The 27,340-nt window shown below is 35.0% G+C and overlaps 2 protein-coding genes and 1 long non-coding RNA gene across 3 annotated transcripts; 2 read left to right on the top strand and 1 right to left on the bottom strand.

Moving 5' to 3' along the window:
• Positions 1-362: 362 nt before the first annotated feature.
• Positions 363-12,112, top strand: LOC116158957. Its single transcript, XM_031471837.1, has 5 exons — positions 363-460; positions 10,944-11,247; positions 11,303-11,491; positions 11,537-11,761; positions 11,815-12,112. The coding sequence occupies exons 2-5, from the start codon at positions 10,945-10,947 to the stop codon at positions 12,025-12,027; spliced, it is 930 nt and encodes a 309-aa protein (XP_031327697.1). The 5' UTR covers positions 363-460; position 10,944; the 3' UTR covers positions 12,028-12,112.
• Positions 5,163-13,008, bottom strand: LOC116158958. Its single transcript, XR_004142866.1, has 3 exons — positions 12,534-13,008; positions 12,105-12,173; positions 5,163-5,730 (listed from the first exon to the last, which is right to left on the bottom strand). It is a non-coding gene; the product is annotated as an uncharacterized LOC116158958 (long non-coding RNA).
• A 713-nt stretch (positions 13,009-13,721) lies between these two features.
• LOC116158956 (O-acyltransferase like protein-like) lies at positions 13,722-23,821 on the top strand. Its single transcript, XM_031471836.1, has 12 exons — positions 13,722-13,897; positions 13,946-14,097; positions 14,460-14,710; positions 16,829-16,935; positions 18,014-18,207; positions 18,255-18,424; positions 18,477-18,645; positions 19,235-19,428; positions 22,908-23,052; positions 23,101-23,290; positions 23,346-23,488; positions 23,546-23,821. The coding sequence occupies exons 1-12, from the start codon at positions 13,828-13,830 to the stop codon at positions 23,738-23,740; spliced, it is 1,980 nt and encodes a 659-aa protein (XP_031327696.1). The 5' UTR covers positions 13,722-13,827; the 3' UTR covers positions 23,741-23,821.
• The last annotated feature ends 3,519 nt before the right edge of the window (positions 23,822-27,340 follow it).

Genomic DNA, 27,340 nt, shown 5'->3' with positions numbered 1-27,340 from the left:
GTACTTTCTGAGCGTAGGTATAAGATTTCACCCGCAACAATTCACTAATGCGGCCTAATTGACCACTGGTCGAGATGATAATAATCAATAAATTAAAAAAAAAACTAAAGGTAAGTATGTATATAATTCTAATAATTAGTGCAAAATTAACATCTACCGGCATAATTAAAGAATGTTTGGAGCGTCTTACGTAAACCCCTGACATTATTTCTTTCGTTTAAAAATAAAGATTGATTTGAATAACTAAATTATTCATTATCTTCCAAATTCAATTAATTAGATTTATCGGAACTGGCAAATAAAACTGAATATTTTATGCGTGCTCCCCCACTTGTCCGTGAGAAAGAAATTATACTGGGTAGGGGTTCGAGAATTCAATAAAAGGCTTTCATTTTTAAGATAAGAAATTTAGTTTGGTTTTAAGTGTTTTCAACTGCAGTGATTGTTCAAGCTGCATTAAGTAAGTTAATCGATTTATAATATTAATGAGTAGGTATCTACCGTTTTACGAAATTTCTTTTGTTGCAAACACACTAATTTAGTTCTTTCATCAAATCGAATCGGAAATCGTATTTCGAGTTAGAAGATGATTTGTGTTGCACCATTTAGATTGATGATATTAAATTTCATACATGCTTTCTCTTTCCAAATTTCTTTCAATTAAGACTATTTGCCAATAAAAGTAACACCTGCGGCTGATATTTTTTAACACCTACTGGATGCATAAAGTAAATACATTAAAAAAAGGCGATTGCTTGTAACCTGATGCTAAAGTGAAAGTAGCCAATTTTTCGCTTGTAATCGAAAGTAACATTGCCGACAATGATTTCAGAACATAAATTGGTGTATTTTTGTTAAGCTGACATGCCGGTTCGGCGCCTTACATTAAATTGTTATGTAAGTTTGTATGTTGGGCGTTGGCCCAAAGTTGCGTAAAAATACGACTCGTAATGGTCATATTATTTTTAATAAGTGTGATATAATGATGCTCACCTGTATACGAGACTTCGACTACTGCCGCTAAGAAATGAAACTGGAGCAATCTTTACATAATTTATTTATTTCCTGATTTTATATGGAAGTTTAACATTTATTCATTTTTAAACAATTGCTTTTGATTTGATTTTAATTTTTTTTTGTTTTCGCTGTTTCCTTCAAATTTATCTGCTTTTTATGAACTACAAATAGATATACCAGAGCCACAGATTAACTAGAGCTGAACAAATACCGCACCAAAACAGGAGTACAATTCATAAATCAAACTGCAATTTATTTATTAGTTCGGAATTACAATTTATTTAATAACGAATAGTCTTTATTGAGCTAGGATCTGGATACAGACAATAAATTATGAGAGTTTTTTGAACTACCTACCTGTAGGTATATATTCAGCATTATTTTACAACAATCACAAGCATGTTTGGGACTTTTTTTATTCATTCAAAATATTCGAGCTGCTGATTTAGTTTGTTTGAAAAGATTTACATCCTTTTTTACATCAACTCGCCATTGTAATTACGGTTAATCGGGTTAATATGTTAATATCATCTGGATCTCATTTATACGAAATGGAATTAAATAACGTACTAATTCCTTTCTGAGTTACTTCCTGCTCATCAGCTCTGGTTATTAATTGAAAAATTAGGCTTTGTCTTTTAACTTTTAGCTTCAGCATACTTTACAATTTGAGTAAAACTATAGAAACAAACAACATATATTTAAAAAAGAAATACTTACACCATTCTAAAACTCTGAACCCTTTACAAAAGAATTTGCGAATCACAAACCAAAATTCGTTTATAGTGCAGTCATGGAAGATACGGCGACACCGTATAATTTTGTTAAAATGCATAAAATCGTAGATTCGAGCATTTAATTGGTCGAAGTAATCTTTAAAACAGTTTAATGAAGGTCAAATTACATTAAAGGGCATAATTTATGATTTTGTTAACAACTAAATGTCTCCTCCTATTGATTATTAAAAACATATCTTCATAATGTTCCAGCTACTTGAAATGTCACCGATAAATATCACTGATTCGCAGAAAATTTGGATTCGGATTCTACTTACCTACCCCCTGCTTCAAATATGAACTTATTTTGTTGCTTTAGTTTAGTCGCACTTGTCGTACCGCAACATTGTTTGCGGAAAATGCGCTAACTTATTAGAGGATTTTTGCACTCCAAAGAAAGGCCGTCCAAATAGTAGGTCATTGGGATTTTTGGTGGTGTATTTTTGCTTAGTCGAGATCAAGACTCTTGATTTATAAAAATTGCCCCCTGTAAAAAATCGAAATCGAACAATTGTACCTATTTTAGTTCATGACATAATACCTACCATCTTTTCATTATTTAAAGTGTACTGTCCTTATTTGATCAATTTTTACAAAAACCAAGTCCTACTGATAAAAATTTACAATCAAATATACGAAAAATAAATTATTAAGTGAAAAAATTGACCTCGCAGTTTCAATTTGTATTTTGTTTGAGATATACTCGATGTTGAAAACCAATCTGGCATGCAATCTTTTGTTTTTGAGTTATGGTTAAATGTTGCATTTTTCAATTTTTGTATAAAAGCTTATAACTTCTTTGTTTATTAGGTTATTGGAAACGTGTTTATTACAAAAGTTTGCTTGTAATGATTATTGCATCTGCCGTTTTAATCCGGGGTTAAGAAGATAATTATCGGACCTAACTTCATTTTTTAACTGAAACACCCTGTATATGTCAATCTAAACATACATCATATTGACTTCTTTTTCCAAAAACATAGCACCCCAGGAACCATATTAAAAAAAGATTCAGGTGATTCAAAAAAATTCGAAAAAGATTCAATAAGATTGAAAACAGCTTTAAAATATTTAAAAAGGTTTAAATGATTAAAAAAAAATGTACGTTTTTGAATTAAAAAAAATCTTTTTTGAATCTCTTTGAATCATTAATTTTCTTGAATTTTTGGAATGTTATGTTTTTGAAAAGAGAATTTGATATGCTGCGTTTTAAATTGAAATATACAAAAAAATGAGATTAGTCCGACAACGTTTTTACCTGACACAATTCCTATAATTTAATAAGCAAAGAAGTTATAGACTTTTACCTGAAGATCGAAGAACTTTTTCCGAACTAAAAAAAGACGTGTAGGTATACCTACTAGTTTGGTTTCCAACATCGAGTTTATCTAAAAACAAATACATCGAAACTGCGAGGTCAATGTTACTCCACTAACCAACTTTGTGTAACCATGACCTCTGACAAAATCAGAGATCTCATGCGAGCAAAGTTAAATAAAAAGCCTGGAAGGCGACCTCTCTTATAACAGACCTGTTTTATTGCAGACACATTAGGTTCAATGGATGCCGCTCGGGGGATTTTGGTCTTGCATGGTTAGCGTCGAGTTGTTAACGGAGGCCCGCACCCTGGCGGGATAAACATATCATTTGAATATGGCTAACAGTAGAACGCCTCGCTTAACAACTCGACGCTAAAACTTAATTGAACTGTCAAAAAACAACATTAAATAATTACTCATAAGTTAATTGTATAGGTACTAAAGAAAATTCTAAAAACGTATACGAGCAGGAAAATTTTTTCCACATGATCTCAGTAAAATTCCATGACGAGGACGACACGTATTCTCCCCCCCCCCTCCCCCCATTGCCATGTGTCAATTTCTTTAACCACCTCTTTGTCGCCTTTAAATGACCTCAGTGGGCGAAAAAATAATAATTTGAGGTTACCAAATGGATCATATGGGGTGCTACTACAAACGATGCTGTGGAATTCCATAAATAAATTTAATGATTGATCATCTTCCCGTGATTCACACGTTCCTCCTGGCTATTCACTGGTGACCGCCCCTTTTAGTTTGAATGTTCTTAACACCACAAGTCGATTTTATTTTCACTTATGTAATAACTAGATATCAGCGGCGGTTTCGTATCAATCGCCGTTTTTTATTGGTTTACCGTTGGGTAAAATTTCGTTTTATTCGATTGGCTGTAATGCAGTTTTGGTTGTTTTAAGTGTCGTTGGAATATTCTAAGAGGCGAAAAAACACAAAAAAAATGATTCGGCTCAAAAAAGGACCGATATAGATGGGCTCTTTTTGAGTAAATATCATTTTAAGATTCCGCTAGAGTGATTTTTCACTTATAATTGCACAAGAGGTTTGTATTTTACCGAGTAAATTTGGGTTGTTTTTAGGTAATGAAAATCTGTTTCCTAGCAATTAGACGAGAAAAACTGTCAAGTAATACAGGATTTGACAGTTTTTCGAGTACATTTGCTAATAGGAAAATCACATTGACTCAGGGGTGACGGGGGGAGGGGGAGGGTTACCAAATACTTAATCTGATGATCCTCCTCACTGATGTCAAGAACGGATTGTCGGAAGAGGGTACTCACAAAGATTGAGACGTCTGCAAGAAATATATCCATTAGTTATCTATTTCGGTGCACTCTCTGCACAAGAGTTGTGCACAATTTGTATGTACTTGATATAAAAGTATGCAAAATTATCAAAATGAGAAAGTCAAAACAGGATATTTTGTATAAGGCGATGGAGATAGGTACTGTTGAGTTGAGACGGACATTTGAAATCCAAATTTGACACACTCCATTCACTACTGGCATACAAATGTGTAAAATACACAGAAAATTTGGTTTTGATTATAATCCTTCACATTGAATTGACCAACACGTCGCTGGGACACCAATTTTACACTTCTCCCGAATATTCCACATTCTAGTCAAAAATGCTGCGGCTGACCTGCAGTTGTCTAAACACCTCTTACGAAACGCAGTACACTCTGCGGTAGGGGTATTGTTTCCCGCCCCCTACATGGGAAAACCGAACAGTCAGCAAGAAACAAAATAGGAAATTGTTATTATCAATCCCACATTTAGCTCATTTTCGGATGCCTCGGGAATTACCGCAATTTGGCAATATGGACTTTTTTGTAAGTAAACATATTTAAAATTTTTAAGTATCGGTTTTAATCAATTACATTTCAATTTCTTTCAACTTGCACATATTTTCAACGTGAAATCCTGTAAAGGGGAGATCGAATGCATTCGTGCACAATGCAATTTCTAAAAGTAAAAACATCGTTCACTGAAGCACTAAATTCATTTCTTTTGCCAATCAATAAAATTCCTTATGTAAATTAAATAATACAAAATTAAACAGACTGTTTGAATTAACAAGCAATTATAACCAAACGGAAAGACAAGGTTACGTGATTTTCTCGGTCAAGTTTCTACTTTTATTTTTGTAAGTCAGGTGCAAGGTTGGTTTTTACACTTTTATAATGAAAGAAAAAGCTTGTGAATGGCCTACATTTGCAGTGGACATCTATTTGATAACTATAGAATAACTTTTACTACCATTTACAAATCATTGACCTCAGGTAATAATTTAATCGAATTCGATAAACTATCAGTAATGACATGTATCCAGAATCCATATAGATAGTTGAGATGCGCAAGTAGTTGTATGGTCGTGTAGATCAAGGTGCACATGTCTTGAACTACTTTTAACTAGTTGTCTTACTAGAGTAGATGATGGATGGCCATCGCTGCACCCTTTCTAGTCATGTAAATGAAGTAAAAAATACATTCAGTTTTGCAATTACTGGTACGGGTCGAGCATCACACGGAATGATACATCCTTCCTGAAAAACGACGCACTCGAACAGTCTGGTAACAGGAACAGTTTTTCAAGAATCTCTGAAACGTGAATAAATTAGCATTACTTTCTAAATAACTATATCGCTACAAAAAAGGTTTAAATTAGTTTTTGAGACGGAAGCGATTATTCTCGAAATGACAACTAAAATGACCTTTCTCCAACTAATTTCCATAATATACGCCTCACCTTACGTAACCGAACACAGTTTTTCACTCGGGAATTTATACTACATTTCTCAACGAAATAAGGACAAACATATGAAAAATGACAACTAAAATAGTTAAAACGCGAAGACGGAAAGTTGTTTTGCATATTAAAAGGAATTGTAAATTAGATAGAAATGACACACAATGTACAGTGATCGTCGTAAAATAGTCGAGAGAAATTTGTTTTAATTCCATATATAGAAAAATTTGTTAACCCCAATGTAAGCCAAATCCGTATAATAGAAGTGCAATGAAAAAAATTCAAAAAGTAAAAGTCCACTTTGTATATTGGTTATGGAAAGAGCAAAAATGGTAATTGAACTTTACAGTGGGTACATAATCGACAACATCCTTTCAAGAAATGAAATGCTAAATAAACATTTGTTTTGAATTTAATTACCCACGATCGGATCTAAAGCGGGCGCATAATCATCTACGTCCGTGCTACTTAACAAATTATTGTTTATGCTTCTATAATTTTTATAACAACTTGCGGTTGAATTTTTCCAAATAAAAATGTCTGAAACTACAACTACTATATTTCAAACTTTACAATTGGCCCTTAGACTGGGACGGTTTAATTTAGTAATACCTACAAATAATAAATGAAAATCAAAGCTTTATTTGTATAAATGAAAAATTGATTCTAGATAACAATAAATTATGCATACAGAGTAAATTGTCTATTAATGAATTGTACAAAACAGTCTTCTTCTTCACCGAGTTAGTTGTAGTAAGGTGTTATTGTAAACGCGAATCTCACAATAGATCTTTGGGAGACAAATCTAAATAAGGAGTATAAGGTCGAGCTCCTAGTGAAAAACTTAGTTAAAAAAAACTGTACTTTGGACATTAAACCGGTCCAATTAACATACGTCAATTATGACATTAAAATTTCGAAAACTCATTTTAGTTAATGCACAATTTTATCTTTACCAGTTCTATATTATTTATTGATAAACTAAAGGTGCAAACCCCTGTGCAAACTCCTCCAGGGACGCCGATTTGCTCGTCCGTTCAGATTTGTTACCGTGATAACTTCAGAAGTATACAAATTTGTTTTTTCACTACTAGCGTCTGATGACATGATTATCTATTAACCTTTTTTCCACTTGTAAATTAGGCTTTCTCGGCATTTGTTCAAAGTGGTTAATAATGTGAACATTATTAACTAGTAGTCAATAATGAGAACTGTCATGCTGCCACTTTTAGAAAACACAACCCGAAATTTCGCTCAATAAACGTTTAGACAAGTTCTCTAAAATGAATAATTGCCACCATCCGCCATTTCCAGAGAAATTACATACCTAAAATTATCACATTTTGAAAAAATTCGAACGAAATTACTCTTTGAAAATATCTCAATGACAGAACAAAATACGGCCTGTTTGACTTGTACTTCCACGTACTTGATTGACATGTTAAATTAAGAAACAAACAATTCTGTCTAACCGTTAACTCTCTTATCAATATAATATGTTAATTTAGAGGATTTCAAGTGCTAGTAGTGAAAAAAATAGTATATATACCACGGTAGAGAAGTCTATTATTGCCTTCGCACCTTACACCCCTCGGCGCAAGCGCCTCGAGATGTAATCTTGGTGCTCAGGCAATAATACTGTACTTCTCTACCTTGATATATAATGTACTATTATTCTACTTTATAAAACCAGGGGTCTAGATCAGCCGGCCACGGTCATCCCGGCGATCATTTACTTCCCGGCTTCGGTTATCATATGGAAACAATTCACCGGAATTAAGCTTTGCTATTTTATAGAGTGTGATTTTTCCTTTTTAGATACAATACAATCTGAATAGGGACTATAAAAATTGAAATTATGCCATTGATAGGTAGGTAAAGTTTTCTGGTATCTACCTGCGTAGGTAAATGGTAAAACGCAATTTTTTAAAAATGGGTCCTTTGCACCGATGTCAATTGTGTAAATAACACAACTTATTTGAGCTTCCTTGCATATTTCGGTCTCCTGCGAGTATACCTATTTCTAAGCAGTAATTACAATGCATCCAGGCACAGCTACTTTCGGTACAAAATTTGATATCCGCTTCTAAAGCATATCATTATTTATGTCAAAACAGAAATGAGGTTGGACAGACGGCGTTAGGAAAGTGTGCATTGCCGTGATAACCGATGCCTGGAAAGCAATAGTCGCCGAGATAGGTTGTCGCCGGGTATAAATCGCCGGGATGATCGATACCAGGATGGGTTGTCCCCTGGAAAATGGTGCCGGGATGTACGTCGCCGGGATTTACATCGCCGGTATGGTATGCACCGAGATCAGCCTATTGGATGAGTTCGTAAATGCGGGGTTTATAAAAGATTTTAAAATCATAAATTATATATTTATGTAAATAAAATTATTATTTGTGCACCAATTTCATTATAAAAACGCTGAAATGCATACAGCATTGGGTCCATATTTAAAAATTTCATGCGTTTTGGTCGCTATACGTGCGTCACTTTGTGTTCCAAGATAATATCCGAGAATACTAAAATAATATCGGCAATACTTTGTCTGGAGCCCCAAAATTCTTCCAAAATTTTTTGAGATTTTCAGAATGATTTTAAAGAACCTATCCTGGAAATCTGGAAATATTTTAAGGAAAGTCCTAAAAAATGATTTCCAAGATATTTTGGTATTTTGGGACCGGTAAGGCGTCCTGCTGGTCGACTAGCTGAAAGGAGGTACAATAATCTCTGCAGCAAGGTACGAGTACATACTTCGAGACGCTAAGTCGGGCTATATTGCACAAACGGGGAGGTCAGTTCACAAAGGAATTTCGTTTACATCCTGACAACGCCCGCCCCATTCGATTATAGATTTCAGAAGCACTCACATTTTCCGCCGTTAAAAATTGCACGATCGCGGGTTGAGGGACCTTTTTATAAGGTTATTTTAAAGAAAACTGTATTATTATAAGGGATATTTAAAAAGTGCGCGTCTCGATAAAGAAAAATGAAAAGAGATATTATCACCTTCTAAATCAAAGAAATTTTGAATAGCCTCAAGAGCATGTTACAAGTATATTGCATTGGGATAAAAATGATCTCCCACTATTTTGACGTTTTGAAGTAGGTACCAGAAATCCGAATCAAACAACATCTCGCTGATGTCGGTGTGTCTGTCGGTCTTTCTGTCTGCAATCTCATTTCCGGCTAAACGACTGAACCGATTGGAACCAAATTTGGTACACGTATTCTTTAGACATAAAAGGAAGGGCAGAATCGCCCATGTGCAGCTGTGTGGGTGGTATGTGTGCTAATCATTTTTTTGTGGTGTAAGGTGCTGCAATGCATCAAAGCACGTGGGGCGCACGTTACGTATAAAACCGTAGACTATTTTGCATCTTTTCCGCTATTTCCTTCACCTAATAAAAATAGCTACGTTGTGGTGTTTGCCTTTTCCGCTAATTGCGGCAAAATGAAAGCGGATTCCGCTCCCAAAATTGTTTCTGCAGTACCTTAAGCAAGGATAGTACAACCTAAAACCCAAAGTGTACGATTGAGAAATAATAGTATATTAAGATACAAGTGTATAATCAAGTCTTTAAAGCACGCGCAACGAGTTTAAGGGCACGACGCAAAGCGGAGTGCCTTTAACGTTGCAAGTGCTTTAAAGACCAATTATACACGTGTATCTTATAGTATTTTTTATTATACCTGCAGTATAATTTAAAAATAGGAAATACAATGAAATCATATTGACGTTATACTCGAATACATGTCTAATTAAGTGGGCTGGGTGTTCGTAATTTCACGATTGCCATGGAAATGTCACTTGACGTTTGCTTATAAAAATCGTCGTCTTTGTGAATAAAACGATTTCCGTTGAAAAAGATAATACACCGTCCATTAAATCGCTTGTTGTAAAATCTAAACAAACGTTGGTAGGTGTAAAATCCAAATCCAGTAAAGCCTATTATAAAGAATATGAAAAGTTGTTTCCATGGATGAAAAGGAAGTTACTTACGAATAAAGTCTTAAATGCATCGATAATGCTGGGATATATGAAGGAAATGCCAAAGGTATTTAAATCTCCTATCTTTTGGTGCATTAACTCAAAACTTCAAACAATGCTGCGATTAAAAGTGGAACAGATTTGGAAGCATACCCTAAATTACGCGCGTTTGTGAAACCTTCAACCAAAGGATAGGTACAAGCCAAAGAAATGTTCTGCATTTACAGACAGCGACCTAAGAGGATCTTTTATTTCAGCCCCAGATGACAGTTTCAAAAGTCATACTTGAAGTATCGTTACTTAGCAACTTTAAAGCACGTGTGTTTTAAAGGCCTTTTTTCGCACGCATTTGAGTGTTTAAAACGGAGATTGTGATTCAGGTATAATAAAAAATAACTATTTATTTGTCGAGCTATAAAGCTGTGTACTGAGAAAAATTCTCAGTTTTGCAGGAACTAGTGAGAAGTAAGAAAATTCGATTCCGTAAAAGTTCCCACAAACAAAATTCTGTATAAGCATTATAACAAGGAAGCTACCACCAAATTTCAACCTTTAATTATGAGATTTTACCCTTTAACGTAAAGTGAGCGGACTATACATTCTTCTAGCAACCTTTTCATGAAATTTGTCATTTCCAAACACAAGCATGCCAACGACAATATATTGTAGACATGTAAAAGAGAAAAGGGTAGTAATGCGTGACATTATACTTACTTACATCCAGGTATAGAAATTCTTGAATTTAATTAACTTCGCACACAATCGAACCATATTTTCACTCCATATTATATTTCAAATAAAGAAATCACCCAAATTTGAAACTACCTAGTTAAGTTCAATGTACCAAACTTTCTTAATTTTTTTCGCAATCCTGTTCTCGTAGGCATATAACCACTTTCAACACCAAAAATGAGTATTTTTGGACTGGAGGTTACTTTTGTGAAGAAAGCATTATTTATGTAATTATTGTACTTTTTTTACATTTTGGATCCCTCGGGGAGTTTCACCTGTTTAAATGGAGAAAGTATAGCCTTACGTAATGTTAACACTACGCTGTGTTTGTTACAGAATGCGAGCCACGCCAATTCTACTTTTATTCGTCTGCATAAGGTCGACATTAAGTTTTCCGCAATTTAATGGGCACGAAAAAGCGCAAGGAACTTCGTTCCGGCCAACGACAATAGCGTATCAATATGATAGTCAATCTTCTCCGTCTCAAGCCATTCCGACGAGAACTTCCATATATAGCGACGACTTATACCAGTTCCGTAACATTTTACCCGTTGTTCAACAACGTCCCCATCCACGCACCGAAGCACCACCAAGAAAGCCTCAAGAATTTAGACGGCCAGGTCCTAATGAAATTGAAGAGGTAAGCTTTCCATAGGTAATCAATGATTGATGGGCCAGGACTTTAACATTTGTAGGATTCAAAAGAGAAGGAGATAGAGGAACCGGACCGATTAACAATCCTCCTTCCTCAATCCAAATTTGATTGTAATGGTAAAAATACAGGTTATTACGCCGATGAGGGTTTGGGATGTGAAGTTTTCCATTATTGCCAAGATAATGCGAAACACTCATGGGTCTGCCCTGAGGGATTTACTTTCCACCAGGTAAGTTATATAGTTTCAAAGAAAAATTTAACGAACATTGCTTAGGTGCACTTGATCTGCATGCCGACGGGACACGATAACATTTGTCAGCAATCCACCAAATATCACTTTGTCAATGATTACTTGTACAAACCTGTCAATTTGGAGGAACACCAAACTAAACCCAATATCACCTTGCGATACTCAGACCGTTACTACCCCGACAATTACAGCTACCTCACTGATTATGGTGATGAAAATGAAGAGCCAAGACCGCAATATAAACAACCAGTAAGTGGAAGCATCGTATGACTTTAACTTGAAGTTGATGTACCTACTTTTAGGTACGCCCCGCTGTCCCAGTACATTCAACACCAAATCCATATCGCACTGTAACTGTACACAGAAGACCTGTACCGACACAATTCGCTCCAACGTATAGACCTGAATCGCTTCCTCAAGTCTTCAGGTCACCCGAAGAAGTTAACATCTCATTACAGCAAAGGCGACCACCGTTTGTTGCTCAAAGATACAGTAATTCTGAGGAAGACTATTAATGGATATAAGTGTTTAAGTTTTATCTCTTGTACATTCAAGTAGTTATTTATTCTATATTCGTTTTTATAATACATACCTATAATTACGTATCCTAGCGAAAAGATGTTTCTCCGTTTCCATTCCTTAAGGCCATCGTAAAAAGACTCTGAAAAAGAAAAACCTAATTATGAAACTCGATTTGGCGAGTTAATCGATTTCAATCTATGCACTATACAGAGACAAAAACCCATATAGGGTTACTAAGGAACGTGTAAGGGAGGTAAGTATTGCATTGGGGTAAAAAAAGACCCCCCCTCCCCTCCCTTGAAGGAAACATACGTTTTGAAGCACCAGGAATCAAAAATAAATAAATAAATAAAAATAAATGCATCCAAGAGTTAAAATTTACAACAGAAATAGCGTGACATCATTCCTGTGATAGCGTAAAAGGACAGGATATTCGTTACTACTCCCTTTGGCCAGTTCCTCTGGACATCATTATGGATAGGAACAAAGACTATCTTACTTGAAGTACCGCTCAGCAATCAAGCTTAGTTTGCCAGTATTTTCTCGAAGTGATGAAGAAGTAACAGAAATACATCTGTATCTGTAACGTTATCCTAGTATCCTCTTCCTTGTGGAAAGCTTCTGAGGAGGAAATCTGTGTCGTTTGACGGTTACAGAAAACTTTTCTTTCATATCACTGAAGCCTCCAGCAATCACAAGTACGCCGTCAAATGAGGCCTCTTCAAGGTGATGCGACAAGAACTCGATCATATTTCTTTTGTTTTCCTCTAATGAAAGGAAATTCCTCCAAATGTGAGGTAATGTAACATCGCGGATATCTATCACACGACGGCCGACGCACAGGAACTAAAATGCTTGCCAAAACAGAAATAATTTAATAATTACACGATGTGAAGAAATTTAAACAGTAGCCATAGTACTATGAAAAAAAGGTTTCCACTTTTACGCAACTTTAACGTTAGAAAAACTATGAGATCATTGTTTAAACATTTCTTCACTATTTCTCGTGCCGTATACCTTCGTCAGGAATAACATTATAATCCGTTTTTAGATCGAAAAAATCGGTCGCATGAGTGAAAAGATCAACATTTTCGGAAATTGGCCGCCATCTTGAATTCTGAATTTCCTGTTCAGATTTCGAGATGCCAACATCGATATTCGTGTTCAGCAGGTCCAAATTAGTAAAAAACGCCTATTTGTTAAATGGCTGTTTTTTATAAAAGTGAACCAGTATAGTATAAAGGTACTTATCTATATTTGGTAGAAGAGAGTAAAGAATCAAGACTCAAGAGTACCTACTTTATTTATATTTACCACGACTAAAGATACAGGCGTGGGGCGAAAGACCTTTTTTTAGATCTTTGCAAACTGCAGATGATTTTACACTTTGACTAAAAAATCCATCCACCTCATAAGTGGTTTTTGGTTTTAAGACAAACAACAAACGCGAGCAGCATCCTCAAGGATATTCATCCATTCATTCGAACTGAATATTTGACCCGCATTCAACAATCGCAATATCCATTGGGGAAGGGACAAAATATCTACAAATTTAATTTGAATTAAAAAAATTAATGTGCGAAGATTATTATTGCAATTTAAAAAACTAAGGTGTTATCTATAGTGACGCATAACATATACGTACGCGTAAATTGGCGACATTATAATAAAACTTCATACACTTGTTTTCCTTCACCCGCTTTATAAATAAATGGAATACTTCCATTGCATTTAGGTAACTCCAGTAACATTGTTTACTATAAAATTGATTCGTTATAAGTGTGTAAGTAACCATGCGGGTTATACGAATAGTACTTTTTTTGAGTGCGTTAGTTTTTTGCGAATGTGTGGAACAAGTTACAGGTTTGCGCTCCTCGGGAAGGAATTGGGATTTAAAAATTTATGTTGCAGACGAAGAATACGCCTTAATGCCAGATCTATTCCATTTGGATGATTTTGATCGATGTTTAATGTTGGGAAAAAATGCGCTATATTGCACGGTCAAGCTACAGATAGCCCCAATCAGAAATTCGACGAATTTGCGTATATGGAAAATTATACAGGTAGAGTCATTAATCCAGTAGATCAGTATTAATTTCAACGGTCAAAGAGCACAAAATGGAATTCAGGGAAACGCAAATCATGCTCGCTAGTTATTTTGGTATAGTTGGAAATTGATACTCACACTTCGGCTGAGATTTTTGCATAAACAATACCCTTCCATACAACGCATATTCTTCCAAAGAAATTGTAAAGGGGAATTGAAACTGATGGCGTTTTTTTTTGCTTTTATGACAACAACCTGTAACTTTCTGCCTTTAACAGTCAAGTTCAACTAAACCAAAGATCAGTATGATCTTTGACTAAGCTATCGAATAGAAGAAGTTGATTAATATGTTAAGAACTAGGTAAATTTGGTTTTCAGAAAACAATTTCAAACGTGAAGAACTATCGTCATGATTGGCTAAGGCACGGAATTTGCATACCGCTCTCATGTCCAAAGATGGCGAGCAACATTTCAAATTATATTAATAATGAAAGAAGCTTGAGGGAAGGAATTGTAGAATGCTATTCGTCGAAACTCCAAGAATTGGGCTTAACGAGTTCCGTAATGGAAATGCATTGCGAAACTGAAAAACCTTTTTACGGCATTGACAATTACGATATTGCTGTAGCGTAAGTTATGCTTTATATCATTGATTATAAATAATTAGGTATCCCTACTGCGAACATAAGTACCTATAATAATAACCTACGCTAAATCCCCACTGTTGGGTGCCATTTTGCAGCGGAGGCGTTTCTGCAAATAATTTTGACAATTTCCTTTGTTTTTTTTGAAACGGGAATTGCAACAAGAAAACTGCATCATTAAACAATTACTAAACAATGACGTAGGCCAGCCCTTATTATTCTTGACTAAAACCTTACCTCCTAAATCCTAACTCCCCTTGCTTACGAGAGATCACCATTGATCATGTCTGTAATCTGAAAATTCGCTACAAATGGTTTTTTTTCTTTTCACTTTCCAGCAAAATAACAATACCAAAAGGCCATATACAGGGTGACAATTTGAAAACTTACCACCCCCCATATCTTAGTAAATAAACGAGATATTTAAAAAAATCAAAATCCGTTTCGGTAATTCGGAGGGGGAATCACAATGACATAGTTGGCGACGCACCCCCTCACACCCCCTGCGCCCTAGCCACCCCAACTTTTAAATCTTAAATAGGGACTCCCCATGTGTGATACGTCATTGGAAAGCTCTGAAAAAATGCTTTCCAACCATACCAAATAGCATTACATTTAGGTTAGTAATTATCGTGCAAATCAAAAAATAAACATGGAAAATCGTATTTAACTTGAACTTCCAAAGCCGACTCGACAGCAACTCATTTTTGATCGCCAGTTATAATCTATTCTCAAACTCTTGTCGAACCTTTTCAAATGTTGGTTTTGCAATATTTCGACATTCTTGAATTATTCTCTGTCTTAGTTCGTCTATGTTCGCCGGTTGCGTTTTAAATACGACAGATTTCAAATGTATCATATTAGTTTATTTTTTGATTTGCACGATAATTACTAACCTAAATGTAATGCTATTTGGTATGGTTGGAAAGCATTTTTTCAGAGCTTTCCAACGACGTATCACACATGGGGGGTCACTATTTAAGATTTAAAAGTTGGGGTGGCTGGGGCGCAGGGGGTTGGAGGGGGTGCGTCGCCAACTATGTCATTGTGATTCCCCCTCCGAATTACCGAAACGGATTTTGATTTTTTTAAATATCTCGTTTATTTACTAAGATATGGGGGGTGGTAAGTTTTCAAATTGTCACCCTGTATATAATTGTATATTGAGAAAAATCAGAAAATGTTAAATATTGTTTAAGAATGCATCTCCTTTTTTACATTAAATTTTCATTTACCCATAAGTCTACCTGTCATAATTTAGGTAGGTAATAAACATTTACTTTGAAATGGTCACCTCATTTCATTACCTTTTATAACTTAATTGTTTGAAATTTAACTTCAGAGGTCATCATAAGTATCTACATTTATACCTTAACCACACCTTAATTTGTGATTACCGTGACAAATTATGTAATAAATAAACCAGCTTGAACTTGGTTTTATTCGATATAAGGTTTACGGAATACCTTTCTGAGAAAAATATGAACTATATAGGACTGACTAAATTCAGCAAAATACATTGAAAATACAAGATATTAATATTTATTTGAATCCTTTAACATCTTTCATTGAATATTTTTTAACAATGGACCTCAAAGGTATCGATTACTTGGCGAACTAATTAATTACAACTTTTCTGGATCATGGGCGGTCTGGAATTTTTGGGTTGATATCAGTTGTTTTCTAAAGAAACTGCATACTTAAACTCTCCGGTATGGCAAAATCTCTCGACTATAATTCTCTGGGCTGGAATTTGAAAATCGAACGGACAATAAAGGCCTGCTGTTAATGTTGATTTGTTTGCAGATCTATTAAACTTGGTCCAATAAACCGCATTTTGCATACGCACTCACATTAACTTGACTTTATCACGGTTTTAATTTAAATTCGGGGAGATCTCTTATTATCTCTTATTATATCAGCGGCACTTTATTTATATTTGATTTTACAAACAGTTTTCTTTGTTGTAATTCCGTTCGCCGAAAGAATTCATTTCATCTCCTTTTTATTTTATCATTAAACTGCAGAAATATGAAATAAGTTATAAAGGAATTAGTTCCTTTCATATGAAGCATTGTACTAAAAACTGTATTTTATTTTCAGAATATGCTTCATAGTACTGATAATAATAGTACTAAGTTCATCTTTTTATGAGGGACTTGCAAGATATAAATCTCAGGCTTATTACAACAAAATAACTTCGACTACACGTGAGTAAATAATAGTTATTTATTATACAAGTCGATAACTTTTACCAGATGGTTAGTTTCATCCCTTTATGGTCGTGTATAAAACAAAACTTTATAGCAGAAGACACATAATTCATTATAACCCTTTTGAAAATTCTGAATTTAATTAAGACCTCAAAAATAACAAGCTTGGGTATTGTTTTCTGTTCTGAACTTCATTTTATTTCGTGTTCAAAGTCCCATTTGTCTCAATGTCAGTTTAACAACTGCTATAAAATAAAACAATGTACTTAACAGTTCCATAAAATTCAGTTGATGTTAAAAACCTTCAAAACAGATTCAATCAAGGTATAGAAACAGACCTACTTTAAGGAAGACTGAGATATAAAACCCCGAAATGGTTAAATTTCGAATTATAAGCAGGTTGTTTTGCATATAAACTCGAAAATTGTTTAGCAGAATTTTTAACTGACCAACGGCTAGCTCTATACGAAATAATTTTTTCATATCTGGTAATACTCCGATTGAAAAAACTGCTTATTTCCATTTTTACTTGGAACTTTGTTTAGTTTGATTTCTGATTTCCTGGTTAATAGACAATGAATATTCCAACGTAATATTACAAATATATTGATAAATAATACAAAATCTCAATCCGAAATCCACGTCGTTTACAATTTTTTTGTATCCGTAACTTTTTGTCAAACTTTTTTAGTTCGTGGCCATCCCTGTTAATAGTTTCTTAAAAAAATACACTGCATATAATCATTGAATAAAAATTTTATTCAATGATATAATTCCTGAATGTTTTCATAAACCAATCTACACAAATTGGTTACTATTTTACATTAATTTTTCTCTTGATGATTTATATTATTAAAGGGATCTAAACAAATCAATTTCATTTACCTATACAAATAGCCTGAAATGATGAGCTGTAATGGTAAACTGCCCTAGCTCTTGAATCTCGAAAATAATTCAACTTTACGTATCTCTATAATATTCGAAGAAATAAATTCAAACTTAGAGCTACCGTTATAGTTTTGAGCATAGAGCATTACATAGAGTATATATATCTAATACTACTTTCTTTATCAAGATGGAAGAATTATAGCTTGCTTTTCAATACCGAAAAACTGGGAGCGTCTTAAAGCAGAGAGTAAAGATCCCAATGTGCAGCAGCTGAAGTTCATAAACGGCATACGCGTCTACACAATGCTGCTAGTAGTTATTACACACGCTAGCATGGTTGGATTTATAACATTTGCCGCAAACCCAAAATTTCCAGAAACCGTAAGTATAAAAGAAAACATTGAACATTATAAACTTTAAGTTTCTAGATGACCTTAGATCCAATAAATATGTTATTTGTAAACGGAAATTATTCCATGCAAATGTTTATGTTAATATCAAGCGGGTTATTGACTTACAGTTTTTTCTTAGTTTTCGAAAAGCAGCCAAAATTTAAGCTGGGGTACATACTATATGCGTTTATTCACAGATATATTAGGTAATTTGCCGTAATTGTACTAAACCAAATGTTGTAACGGGAATGTGTTTAGATTGACGGTACCTTTAATTGCGGTGCTTGCATTTAATGCAACATGGTTGCAGCATATTACCAGAGGGCCATTATGGGATAAAGTTGTAGGTGTCGAATACCGCAACTGCAGGAAGAATTGGTGGGTAAATTTGTTGTACATTAACAACTACTACGATGTCAAAAACATGGTAAGTGATTTGAAACTATATTACCTACCTAGGTACATTATTTGGGTCTGTTCGATTTTCCAAATCTATTCAAGAATACGTTGGAGTTGGGTAATTGGGTTGAAGTTTCATTAGTTTCTCTTATCATGCTATATTATTCCGTCGTCATTAGTTCGGTATTCAGTTTCTGACATATGTATATTATTCCTGTTCATAAATACGGAAGCTAATATAGCATATGGATCTCACCATTTTAGTAGTTTATGTTGTTCGATATTGACGCTTATGGTTTCCTTCGTTGTTTATTTTAAATTATCCCTCTTACTTTGGTTTATTTTCTATTCCAAACTCTTTTCATTTATATCTTTTATTAAATTCTCTTTGGCGTAAGTATACGTTGTTCTTCGTACAATTTCCTAATCATAGGTGGATAGCTGGATTAGTAGAATTTTATACGAGGCTCCATTTTAATATCGAAACTGTAATATTGATGAAATTCCTATTGTTGGTTAATAGTTCCATGGTAGCACATTAATGATATCTTGGAGCAACTTTTTTCCAAATACTTAAACGTATGTGTTATGTATAATCAGTTTTTTTTATATTTTAGTGCATGCTGCAAACTTGGTACATAGCAGCGGACACTCAATTATTTATTGTCACTTTAACCGTTCTCGCAATTGTTTGGAAGTACAAAAAGCTTGCACCGTTTCTATTTGGCAGCCTTCTGGTAATAGGAATGGTGTCGCCGGGAGTTGCCAGCTATGTGAACGAATTTGACATATTACAACGTAATTATCCTGAGTAAGTAGTTACAACGATACATTTCGTTAGGGTCTTAAAATGCTTAATGTTTATATATGTGGAAATTCGCTTCACGCGAATAGTGATCTCGAGTAGGTTTAAAATTAGAGCAGCATGTGTGAGATACGTCATGATTCATATGGGTAACGGCGACAACCAGAAGGGTGTCGTTGGTAGTGGTTATTGATATTGATAACGAACCGTTGCGTTGGTGGTTCACAAGATTAGTCCCATTCCGTACGTTCCGTTTCCGTTTTCCTAGCTGACACAGCTTTCGAAGAGGGATGCTGGTATACGCAACGAGAAGTCGCGAGTTTGGGGCCGCACAAACGAGTTTCTGGTTACGTTTCGGTTTTTCTAGTGGGCGTTTTGGAGAAAGGAACAAGATGGGGAAGAAGAGCGGCAGCTTGAGCGCAAAGGCCGTCTAAAAATTCGATCGCGAAAAAGTTAAGTTTTGAACCCTCAAACACGTATAAGGGTTGTTTTTATAACCAAAATAGACTCGTTCCCACAGGACTATGATAAATTTCGCGCAGGGTCGTAAATCATTTATGAAGAAGAATAAGCCATTGCAGAGAGGATACTTATTTTGCATTTGTATAGATCTTCGAATTTTATTACTCGCGCTTAACAAACCAAATTCGATTAAATTTGAGGTGGGTTACGTACAAATAATTTAATAGGTATAGGCAATTACGCGATTAAATGCATAAAGTAACATTGTTAGTCTGGCAGATTTCAGTAAAAATTGCGCATTAGATGAAGAAAGCATGAAACTCTCAGGTATTGATTAGAGTATAGTCCTGATGATTTTAAGATCGGGAGGCCTACAAAATGTTATCAAAAAACAAAATGGCGGCCGTTCAAAGATTAGGCCTTACTTAATATGGGGAGTGCCTTATTCTGCAGAAACTATAAGTTTTTATGGAAACATGCTTCTGATCTTTTTTATAGCTCTTAAAAATACCTTTAAAGCGATATATTACACGACTACTTCCTACTTCCGGTTATCGGAAATGACGTCAAAATCCGAGGTTTTCGTATTCATGCAGTTGCGTACTTTGGTTATAATTCAATAACCCCTGGTTTTAAGAAAACCTTTTATAGCTCTTAAAAATTATTATATTGTACAAAATTCTAGTTTTTAAAACTTTAACTACGCTAAACGCGAAAGAAACGGATACGGCCCAAAACGTGTCAGCTCCGATACGTGTGTAACGTTCATTGCCACATATATTTTTTCTTTTGTTTACAGATAAAGGGAGTAATAATAATAATTGACTTTATTCCCATACATATTGTTATACACGAGCATTGATAACATGAGTAATATAAAAAAAATTTTTTTTTAAGATATCTACAAGAAAAACAAGAGGAGAAAAGAGACAGAAAGAAAGTGAATTTTTTAACATCAAAAAGAAATATAATAGGGAAAGGGATTCTCTATGCACTAAGCATACAGCCCTGAGTTAAAGTGTAGCTTTAGTAAAATCTCATTATTCTTTTTTTATTAAATCAACAAAAGAATTTTGCTTTTAATTTTTTTTCATTACGTTTATTGTTCTATTTTCAGCAAACGTGACTTAGTTATGCAAAAATAATTAATATACTGTCCAGAAGTGTCGTTTGAGTCATCATCCATTTTTGAATATTTTTGAATAGATTTTTCGTTAATCTTACATTTTTAAAATTACTCGGTAAAACATTATATAATTTTGGTCCAAGATATAACGGCGACCGTTGAAATAGGGTAAGTACAGTTAATTTAAGTCAGATAAAGAAAAGTAAGAATAGAAGGAGAAGAATAGGACAAGAAAAGAATAAGGATAAGAAAAGAAGGGAGAGAGGGATAGAAGGAATATGGATTGTAACGCACTTAACGCGTCAGTTATGGACTGGGAAAAATGTGCCCTTTGTCAATGTGTTTCATCCGAAAAACTAACTGACCCGGGGAAGAGCAAAGGTCTGACTCCCGAAGCCTGCTACAAGATCCTGGAGGAAGTCATTAATTCATTCAAGAGCCTAGGAACCGTCCCGGTAAAGATCGACATACCACTACTAGATGAAGGGCGGGGATACGTTAATGAACCACAACGCAAAGTGGCACAAGTCGTGCCGCCTAAAGCTGATGAACGCAAAGACAATGGAAGCGCTAATTAAAAAAAGGCTCAGGGAACCGGAACCGAATGCCCTTCAAGACTTCTGCTAATTGTGCGTTGTGGTTCATTAACGTATCTCCTCCGCCCTCTATCTTTACCGGGACGGTTCCTAGGCTCTTGAATGAATTAATGACTTCTTCCTAGATCTTGTAGCAGTCTTCGACCTTTGCTCTTTCCCGAGTCCATTAGTTTTTCGGATGAAACACATTGACAAACGGCACATTTTTCCCAGTCCATAACTGACGCTTTAAGTGCATTACAATCCACATTCCTTCCATTCTTCTCCTCCTTCTATCCATCTCCCTCTTCTTTTCGTATCCTTATTTTCTTATCTTTATTCTTTTCTTGTCCTATTCTTCTCCTTCTATTCTTTATCGGACTTAAATTAACTGTACTCCCTTTATATCTGTAAACAAAAGAAAAAATATGTGGCAATGAACGTTACACAAATACCTACACACGTAACGGAGCTGACACGTTTTGGGCCGTATCCGTTTCTTTCGCGTTTAGCGGAGTTAAAATACTAAAAACTAGGATTTTGTGCAATATAATAATTTTTAAGAGCTATTAGAAAGGCTAGACGCATGGTTTTCTTAAAACCAGTGGTTATTGAATTATAACCAAAGTACGCAACTGCATGAATACGAAAACCTCGGATTTTGACGTCATTTCCGAAAACCGGAAGTAGGAAGTAGTCGTGTAATATATCGCTGTAAAGGTATTTTTAAGAGCTATAAAAAAGATCAGAAGCATGTTTCCATAAAAACTCATAGTTCCTGCAGAATAAGGCACTCCCTATATTAAGTAAGGTTTAATCTTTGAACGGCCGCCATTTTGTTTTTTGATAACTTTTTGTAGGCCTCCCGATCTTAAAATCATCAGGACTATACCCTGATCAATACCTGTGAGTTTCATGCTTTCTTCATCTAATGCGCAATTGTTGCTATTTTTTACTGAAATCTGCCAGACTATGTTATTTATTCGTGTATATTTGTGAACTTTTATCTTCGTCATATATTTTTTTTCGAGAGTAAAAACGTAATTCCCTACATAAGGTACAGTTATATTACAAGTTCATATGACCACACCTAAAAAATTTGCTTCTTCTTACGCATTTTATGTGAGAATGCGATCAAAAAGGAGTTGCTGTCGAGTTACCTTTGGAATTTTTGTTTACATGGGAAATCATATTTAACTTGAACTTCCAAAGGCGACTCGATGTCAATCCTTTTTTGATCGCTCGTTGTGCTCATTTTTCGTTCAACGTTGATTACTTACTGGAATACTTCGCGTTAACGTTTAGCAATTGTCTGCTTCCAGAGGTCTCTACACGATTTTACTAGATATACCAGAATGGTTATACATGACGATACCAGGCCATACCAACGTGAGTGGTTGTGCAATAGGATTAATTGTTGGATACATCTTCTACAAATATAAAAATAAGAAGTTGTTTACAACAAAGGTAAATATAAATAAAATGCACTCGAATGATCCAGCCACCAGTTTTAAGTATCATCACGTGTTGTGGTGGATTACAGTTTGGACGCTGCCACTCTCCGTTATATTTGTTGGGATACCTTTATATGATGATAGTTACGTACCCACACGGTTGGGAGCTGCCGTTTATGCGAGCTTTGCAAGAACATCCTACGCATTCGCGATGGGAGTCGCGTGTATTGGATTCACCAAAAACGTGGGATGTAAGTATTAATTCTGGAGTTCAACTACGTTATTTCCTTCGTTTCTTGTCCTTAGGGTTGCTAAGGGACGCAATTATGATACCCCCTCTACAATTTTTAGGAAGACTTACATATTGTATATATTTGGTGCACGTCGTAGTGGTTCGCATCCGCTCTGGTCAAACTAGAACAAAAACATACATGACCGTATTCAATTTCGTAAGTTTTGCTACAGATGAAATGGTTCCTAAACAAATTACATTTTTTGCATTGTAGTTGTCTCAATCTTGTGGCGACTTAATGTTTGGCTACGTTGTTGGTCTCCTGCTTTGTTTATTTGTAGAAATGCCCACATCAGCACTACAGAAACTAATGATGCCGAAGTTAAAAGACGAAACCCCCAAGAATGTTAACGATTTACAAAATTCTGATAATCAAAAGAACGGCGAGACGGAAATATCTAAAATTTAGATTGTGATAATGGTGTAAATACATAATTACTAATAAATGTACCATTGAGAATGCATATGAACCAAAATAAAGTTAAGTTAGTCGAAATTTTAAGCATTACCTATTAATAGTGAAGACACTGTAAAATGGTTCTTTGTACCATGGACCACTTCTTGGGTATGGGTATATTCCAGAATTATTTACATATATTACATATTTACATACTCGCATTAAGGCGAGTAAGTAGTGCATTTTCCATGAATTGATCAGTACTACCCGAAAGGCCAGATAACGCACTATTTACAAAGGTGCAGTGTACTTAACCCCCAGGTTCTACGCTAACTTCACTCTACAACAGCACGGAAATAAAGTCAACCCTGAACCCGGTAACGTTTAAAAATGGCCACCCCGACTATTCCCTCCAAAACTAAACAAGATCTCGGTTAAATTTGAAGAGTGGCACGTGATCAATCATCTAAGGCAGGGCCCCCTTACGTTAGTTGTAAACAACGCTATGACCTGAAGCACAGTAGGGAAGGAACGTAAAATAAAACACTTACATTGCAAAAATAAACTTTGAAAATGATAGTTCACCGAATAAAAATAGAAATAGGCTCTGAAAAAAAGAACTTACCAATAAAAAAACCAGCCGTCAAATTAATATTAAATTGTGTAGTAAAATTGTTGTAATGATGTGAATGCGTAACATAAAATTCTAACATCACAAAAAGTAGCATGTAAGACTTCAAGAGGTAACAAACAGGTTAAAAACAAGTTTTGGGAATTATGGGTCAAGTAAGCAGGTACCAAGATTCAAAGAAAGGGTGAAATACACAGGATATGACTCATCTTTGGTGCAATAAAGTCCTTTTGTTAAAAGCAAGATGGAAAATTACATGGCCTTGTAGGCAAATTTAACTAAAAACCTCGCTAAAAACAAAATATGTGGAAATTACGAATCGTAACTCATTTATCGCACATAGATTCTAAACTGAAGAACATTGATTAACGTACTCCTGCTCCGGCAAGTTAGGTAACCCACTCCTGGTTTCGGCTTTCCGAGCCTACAGTTGAATCACGGAATTAGGTGTCGTAGCTCAATTTTGACACAGTTTTTACCACCCTCGTGACTGCTTCATTCCCGGAGAAAATTGTTAGTTACAAACAAGTCAGTACATACATCAAACGAATCGGTAATTTCCACATATTAAAATAAAACGATTAATACTTATATGAATGTTATTTCACGGACAAGACCAGGTAATCAACATCAATAAACATAAATTAAGCAAGCATTACACCAAAAACGTAAACAATTACAAACAAAAGATAACGGTATTAAACTGCGGTTAAACCAAGTAAATTTCAAAAACAAAGATTGAAGCACGCAAAAAATATAAAATGCGACATACAAAACACAAATACGATATAAAGAAATGCAAAAGTTACTGCCTGCACTGCATTAAATAACACAAAATAACAACAAATATTTATGGAGCGATGCGTTGCGCGTTCACGACCGCCATTCAACACAAGATTCCAAACGTAACCCCCGTTCGTGCTCTCCAGATGGCGCAAATCACTTTCCCCTCCTAAAAATTGCGTGGTTGCCAACTCTCAAAAATGTGTGCATCGTCGTAAGTTGTAGGTATATACAGGGTGGAACCTTTCAAAGGAAAATATGTTATGGCATAAATATTGTTATAAACAAGAAACACATCTGATTTTTACAATATACAATATGCTTGTCTTTACTAGAAGCATCTGTGGTTAAAATTTCACAGAAATATCTCTATAAAGAAGAAAGTTGACATTGCACAGACTACGAATGTGCACATTAATCATCAAGATTTTTTTTGGTTGAGGTCCCAAAGCTATTAATTGCCGAATGTAAAAAGAACGAACTAAATATATTTATTTATTGATCCTCTCTTATTCTGGGCCCTCAGCAGGCTTGCGCCCAATTACTAAGTGACCTGCATAATGCTTTTTAGAGGTGCCCCTGCAGAAGGCCTTAAGTTGGTTTATACTACTCCGGTATATTTACCTTACAAACTGCGGGAAAATCTAATTTTAAAAATTGTAGGAATAGTTAAGGTCCCGGACGGACGGAGAAAGTGGCGGTGGTCACAATAGCGCCTTCCACCATGAGTTGGACAATGCTCTAAAAATGGAGAAAGAACATTAAGGAACAGGAGTATAAGCCGCAGAGCAAATATATGACGAATGTCTTCGAGCTGTTTAAAGTAAACGACCAATTCCTTCCGCATCCGGTGATGAAAAAAGGATAGAAGGAGAAGAGCAATGGATTATAAGATGCCCAGAAGAAAAGAGAGCGGCCGCATTAAGAAGGGCGCTTTAGAGAGATAAACCAAGTCGCAAGAATTGAAGAATGGTACAAATAATGGAAAAACTGATGGATGGCGTGGAGATGGAAATAAGATAAACGGTAGAAAGAAAGAGCAAAGGAGAAAATGATGAAAGCAATAAGGGAAGTAATTAAGGGAATAGAAGAGTAAAGAGAAAAGGAAAACAAAAACATTAAGGAAAACGATCGCAAGACCAGAACAGACAGAGCATAAAGAACAATATTTTTTCGATGTAGCGCTACGAAGAATAAAACCAGTTTCCCCACACAACCAATTCATCTCGATGGGACCTTTCATTACAATACCAAGATCTTTTTTGATATCTTGTATATTTATTGTTGAAAATAACTTTCAGGAAGATTTAGGCTTCGCAGAATGATACAAATTTTATTATTAAAAAAATATGATTAATTGACAGACTTTTACTCACTTGATAAATTAAAAAATACAATATCATGAATCATTTACAACATTTATTATGTTTGGAGCTGACTGCCGCTCACACTCTTGCTAATTTAGTACGTATTGTTATTAATTGATTTTGACCGCATTGTTTTTTAGTCTGACTCGACTATAGTTCTAGGATGGGCAAAATCTCCCTCAAATACGAGTAAGTTGAAGACCTTTGTTGGGGAACCGAGTTGCGGATATACAAAGCCTAACCACAGTTGGCATGCACCTTCACACTCCAACCCGGTCGATTTGGGTCGAGAGGTCTGAAACCCATAGGTAGTATATAAGTACACATATATTTTTGTCCAAAGAAAGAACTGTACTTGTTTACAACATGACACCATCAGAAGATCCTTTACCACTCCACTCCCAATGGAAGCAGGGATAATATGGACGCCGAGGTTGTGCTAGTGGTAATTTTTAAAAGGTGGGTGGCACATTAATGTTTCTATGGTTTTTTTAAAATTATTAACTAATTCGAAAGAAGGGCGTATTTTGCTGTCATGCTTATCTAAACTACAATATCATGTATAAGAATTACTGTTCATTAAAAACAAGAAGTGTCGTTGTTATTTATATCGTATAACAGAAACAATGACCGATCCTAACTGCCGGTAACTACCTACATCTCCGAATATAAATACGTGTGTTCATAGGTGTATGAAGTATAGGTACCTAGCAATTGACCTGAATTGATGAGATCGTAATTTTATAATTCAGAAAAGCAGTAACATTTTAATAGCGGTGTAGTAATGATGTTACTATAACTATTTCGTTTTGTCATATAAACTCTAATTTA

This window comes from Photinus pyralis, unplaced genomic scaffold, assembly GCF_008802855.1.
Source record: "Photinus pyralis isolate 1611_PpyrPB1 unplaced genomic scaffold, Ppyr1.3 Ppyr1.4_LG1, whole genome shotgun sequence".
In the NCBI taxonomy this organism is placed as follows: domain Eukaryota; kingdom Metazoa; phylum Arthropoda; class Insecta; order Coleoptera; family Lampyridae; genus Photinus; species Photinus pyralis.
The sequence above is the reverse complement of the archived record's forward strand: the minus strand, read 5'-3'. Positions and strand labels throughout refer to the sequence as shown.